Source organism: Centruroides sculpturatus, unplaced genomic scaffold (genome assembly GCF_000671375.1).
Source record: "Centruroides sculpturatus isolate CEXI.00-Female unplaced genomic scaffold, Cexi_2.0 scaffold259, whole genome shotgun sequence".
NCBI lineage: Eukaryota > Metazoa > Arthropoda > Arachnida > Scorpiones > Buthidae > Centruroides > Centruroides sculpturatus.
Window position 1 is genome coordinate 355,915 of NW_019384410.1, and position 6,203 is coordinate 362,117.

The 6,203-nt window shown below is 27.4% G+C and overlaps 1 protein-coding gene across 1 annotated transcript; it reads right to left on the reverse strand.

The window, feature by feature from the left end:
- Positions 1 to 81: 81 nt before the first annotated feature.
- On the reverse strand, positions 82 to 1,364 carry LOC111618987. The gene has a single exon (XM_023360616.1). It carries the CDS (start codon positions 966 to 968, stop codon positions 342 to 344), a length of 627 nt encoding a protein of 208 aa, XP_023216384.1. The 5' UTR covers positions 969 to 1,364; the 3' UTR covers positions 82 to 341.
- Between the last annotated feature and the right edge of the window lie 4,839 nt (positions 1,365 to 6,203).

Here is a 6,203-nt window from a genome sequence, read left to right on the forward strand (position 1 = left end):
CCTGTAAATAGTACAGGAATATATATATATATATATATATATTCCTGTAAATAGTACAGTTATTATTTTGAAAACGCAGTCGTTCGTAGTAAACGAACTCAATGTGACAGTACATACTTTGATATAGTATTATTACTTACCTATTGCAAATCATAATGGAGGTAATCTAAGTAGAATATACATATATATATATATATATCTTCATCACTACTGATAATCCTAGCTGACATCAATTTCATGTTCAATACTATATTTTAATAGTCAAGGAAAAGAATTTCCCTTAATAATTAGTGGCTTAAAACTATTATTATTTCACTTACAGAGTGTCCTTAAAAGCACCTTCAAGTACTTTGATGCTTGGTAGCCCAATGCCATCTCAAAGCGATAACAGCAGCTTCTGTACCTAATATTGTCATAGAAGTAAGAGCTTGAAGACAACCCAAAGCGGCTTGGTTTTTATTAGTACGACTAGAAGCAGCTAAGCATGCCAAACTTAATAAAACCAAACACGCACCAGTGCATAATAGAGTCAGTATCCTAGATCTTAAAGTTCTTGTACTCCACATTAAACTAGACGTATGAGCGGCTGATACACCTAAAAGTCCCATGCCGTATTCTTTCCTATTAGCTTGTATATTTATAACGGCAGTCAGAACGGATAGAAATCCTGCTGGTATAGCAACACTTAAAGTATAACGAGTGGTATCTTCTAAACAAGCTACGGTTCCGAGTAGCACAAACAGTATACCGGCAACAATTTGCGTAACTCTTAGTCGTAATAAGACTGCTAATGGTCTGCAACCAGGTATGTTACCCCCCGTTTCGTCTGTTTGTTGTGATGAAGGTATCGAAGATGGTGCTGAACATCCTAACGTTCTGGGAACAGAATCCAATTGTATTCGAGCCCTCTTCTGATTTCCATCCTCTACTGTCTTCGTATCGTTTTCTTTATCTTCTTCATTTTCCATTTCCGAATCTTGATGTTTAGTAACATTAATTTGGCAAGGAGCTCTAGTTCCTACACAGACGGCTCCTTCCTTCACTATCACAATACTTCGTAAAATTTTGACTGATTTAGATACAACCACACACTTACATAATAGTAATATTGTTATATAAAACCTTTTAATTGCTGTCAAAACCTTTCATGTTGCAAAAGTAAGATGTTAATATATATTATAACAACTTGATGGAGATGTACTGTACTTAATTAAACAGTAAGAAAAAAAAATACACATACGTTACAATACCTGGCTAAATGTATGGGGGAAAGAATTGTTTTTAAAATCTTATCTCGGACGAAGCTTAAAACACATATTCTTCTTTGTAAAGTTAAGAGGAAAGTAGTTCGGATCCTTCCTTATCGACTACTTCAGACACAACTGAATGTGCATCTAACACGTGATCGATTACGTCCCTTACTTTTCCCATCATGCTTCGAGATATTTTTGGTAGTCATAGTAACAAGCGGGAAGTATAAGTTTATTTAGAAAATTAAATATTAAAATCACGAATATGTTTATCTTATAATGCAATTATATATTTATATAAACACGTTTATTATTAGAATTATTTACTATTAAATCATTTTATANATATATAAAAAATGGCAACATTATACTCAATAAACTTTATTGTCAGATACAGATGTTGTTTTTCAATCATTTGTCGGATATCGAAAACATATTTTAAATGATTCGATGAAAGTTAAAATACATTAGTTTTTAACTTCTTCGATTTTGATTTTCTGCGTGATAGAGACCTTTGATAACATCCATTTTCTCTTGTTCCTGATATCTAAGGTTGCCTAGGTAACCAGTTGCTGGAGGTTTAATGTAATCTGTTGATAAAAACCACCTCTCAGAATACAAGAATCAGTTATTGACTTCTCTTCTAGAACTTACGATAAATCGAAAATCATAAATTTATCCTTAAAAAAAAAATTGTTGATGTTTAGTACAGATATAGAATGAAACAGTTACGGCCATGTTTAAGAAGTTGCATCACCGAAATTCGATAGAGAAATATGATTTCGAATGCAGTTTAAGCTATTTATTACATTTTAAACGAAATTCTATAAATGCAAATGAAATATATTTCATAGATAATAATAAAATATATTCTCCTCCTCTTTATCTTTATCCTCCTCCTCCTCCTCCTCCTCATCCTCATTCTCCTCTTTTTCCTCCTCCTAACAAGCAAGAGTTTCTAATAAATATTAAATTATATGTAAAACTAGATCTATATTATAATATAAATTTATAGGAATTTTTCTATTTCATAAACAAGCTGTTTGTATACGATTTTATAAACTTTCGATACAAATATTTGATGGACATTTACAATTCATTCTCGAATTTTTTTTTTCTTATAAATTCTAAACATGTAAAGTTTCCAAACAGAAATCAATATCCTATTTTACAACATTCAAAATCAAACAGTACAATTTCTATTCAGGATATTCATGTAAATTATATTAAGATATTATCATTTTACTATATTATTAAAATAAGGAAATGATATAATTGTTATGATCTTTCTTTACAAAATAGAAAGATTAACTCAATTAATACGTTATTCCATTTAAAAATTTAATCTAAATTCCACTTTAAGCATTAAATAAACTGCTTGAATGAAGATAATTTAATTAATTCCTCTTAGGAATTAATAAGAGATTCTGTCTCTTAATAATATTGCGACACTATTCTAATCGGATTGAAAACTCTGGATATTATTAATCAAATATTAATTTATATTTTTTTGGGGGGTTTTTACTTACGGAAAATCAGTTTTTGAAATAAAAATTGGTTGATATTTTCCTGAAATTTTAATAGGAAATCGTTTATAATTTGCTTACTTCTTAATCAATTAATTCCCTAATATATCAACGTATTTCTTTCAACTGTAAACCACTCGAAATGACAGATAAACGGTTAACCAGACAGTCAGAAATAAATATTTTTATATTAAAAAAACATGTGGCGTAGTTTAGAACAAACAAGTTTAATTACAATGAAGAATTTTTTTTTTGTTTCAGTCATTTTAGAAGATTAATTACTTATAAAAGTTTAAGTTTCGTCAAATATTAAAGAAATTAAGATAAAGATTTAATGAAAGATAAAAATGTGAGTTAAGATTAGCTTCATCTATTATCAGAAAGTAATTTAAATGATAAGTAATACTGTAACTAAGCTCGTAAATACGATACAAAATCAAATATATAAATTACATTATTTGTCTTATTATTGTTAACATATGCATAAATGCATTGTACCTAAATATGGATTGAATATTGATTATTTTAGATTCTAGAGCATAAAATCTTATTGTAGAAAAGTTATTAATATTTTAAAATAAAGTTCTTCTAGTAAAGTAATAAGAGTAAGATTAATAGTCTTATAGACTTACTATTAATACTTTAAGAAAAATTGTGATTATGTAAAAATTACATTGTCAAAATAGCATCTTTAACTTAAATAAAGTTAAAATTGGAATTCGAAAGTATGCGGGTGGATAATACTGTATAAATAAACGTCTCTGACAACACGTAATTTATCCTGACTTAAGAAGGTCGAGGTTATAGCAAAGAATAGATAAATTTTACAAAAGTACAGTACAAGTTTCCCCTCAATAACCTAATTTAAGCATACTTTTCTCTTAAAAGAAATTTTTTTTCTCGATAACACAGAGATTAATAACAATTTAACATCGAGAATATTAGTAATTAATTGATATTCGAACAGAAAACAAATAATCGTTTGAATCTATACTGTTCTCTAAAAAAATTGAAAATGTAGTCAATTTTTCTATTGTAATTTCTATAAAGTTAAAATAAATTAATCAATAAAGTATTGTAATTAATATAAATGTAAGACAGATAAATAATAAGATACGAATTACATTGTATGATAGAATATTTTAATGTAATGTCCAATGCCATTTAAGTTTGTAATGGTTGAAGACTGATTGGAAATCTTCAACGAGTACATAAAATATAAAAGCAACTCACGTCGTTCATTCAACAAGTCTATTGGACTGCAGATTCTCCTGACTGGAAATTCTCTAATCTCTAAATGACCAAATTCCCTCTAGTAAGCATTGTACACAGTAACTAGATTATATTAACATAATAGTATAAGCAATCTTAGTTTAAAATACATTTATTATTTAAATAACTTGTAATTATATTACAGATTTGTAATATTAACAAAATAAATATGTATATACAGAACATAAATTTCGAATTTTTCATTGATTTTTCTGTAAAATATATTAGAATTTTAATTAATGAGAAGTATTAGAATAAGAATATTCTTTGAATTTAATTAACAAAATTAAATAATATATGTATTCACATTTATACCATTTACTTTAAATATTTTAAACATTACAAGTTATAACGTAAATAATAAAGTTTAAAACTTAAATAGATGTATTTCTCTGTAGATTTTTAAAATAATTACGTTAACAATTTTCCTATTTACTAACATATAACGTTAACATGATATAATACGACAAATGGTATCATGTTAACATCAAGCACATATAGAGAATGACATAGAAATTCTTCCAATCGCTCCCAAGAGTATGTCTTTCACGTTTAAGAGATTTTGGTTTAGAGAAAATACTTTCTACGTTAGAAAGTGCACTTACTCAAATGAAAATCCCAAAATCTTTCTTGCATTAAAAATTCTTAACAATTGAACACGTGAGATGTAAAATATACTTTTGGTTGCTAAGTAAACTACTCTTAATGTTTAAAAAAGGAATATATATATATCCCATTTAATAAAAGTCTACACAAGAGAACTTCACTCGAGAACCCAATAAAATTGAATTTATTTTTAACTGAATCGAATATATCAATCTTAAAATTACAGATAGAAATATTCAATTTAAGCATAAAAAGTAGAAAGAATACAAAACTCTTAGTGTAATTTTTTAATATTTATATTATTAGTCTGTGTTAATTACTATTGTGTTAACCTACTCGATAAAGTACATACAACGTATATCAAATTAATGTTTATTAGAAGGAATAAGATCCTAGACAAATGGTAAATTGCCATAATTCTAACGAATTCGTCGTAGCAACTGTTGTATACAGTTTAATGTTGAAAATATTAAGTCATTTAGGATTAGAGAAATCCTTCATAACATTCTTAATCTCTTGAGATGAAGAATAAACCACACCCATTTCCTAAATGAACTAACTTGAGAGTTTTAATCAAGAATCAATGATTAAATTGCGCCAATAATTCGTAAGAATTTGTCAAAAAGATTGTATTTATATATGGAATATATTCCGGAACTCGAACATAATTTTATTGGGCTACAATTTGAATAAATTGTAAGCTTATAAATTCCCACTGTCTGTCTATCTTTCTTTAATCTCGCGAAAGGTATTATATAGATGAAAGTCGAGACCAGATACAGTAATTTTAGGTCGCAAGAGACACCAATTAACTGTATACAAATTCCCGGTATAAAACGGAAGTGACGTGATTTTAATTCAAAAATTTTCCCCAGGATGGAGTTACGTAAATGACCGGCATAACTCTGTTGTTATCAGGAAAAGTATGATGTACAGGGGCAAGAAAGTAATTTGAAATGGGGAGCATATATTTCGAATTAAATAAATTAAGAATATAATTAAATTTTTTGCTCGTACACGTATATTTTTTAAGATTCTCTTTTTAAAAAAAACCTCAAGATTTTCAATTCCTTTTGTTTTTTTTAATAAAAAATAAATAAATAAATAAACGAATTTTCCTGGTAACCAGTTATATTTTTCAAATGCTTTAACCTTCTATTGCCACCATTTTACAACCCTGAAAGTTTTCTCCAGTATTGAACGTTTCTTTCACGTATTGTGTTGCTACAGAACGTAGATCACACACACACCAATTGTCCATAGATCCTTTGCCAAATTACTTAAAAGAAAAAGAAGAAATATTGCAAAAAAAAAGGAAAAAAATTCATTTTGATCACGATCTAGAAAACGTAATTATCGAGAGATTAACCCAAAGAAAATGATGGACAAACAGATTTAATCTGGTCATTTTCTTCCTCCATTTTCATTTCTCGAATGAAAATTTTCACTGCAACTAAAATGAACTGGAAAAAATAACAATAAAATGAAAAAAAAATTAATCTTTCAACAACATTAAGACGTAAAAATTAAATATTATATAAATATATAT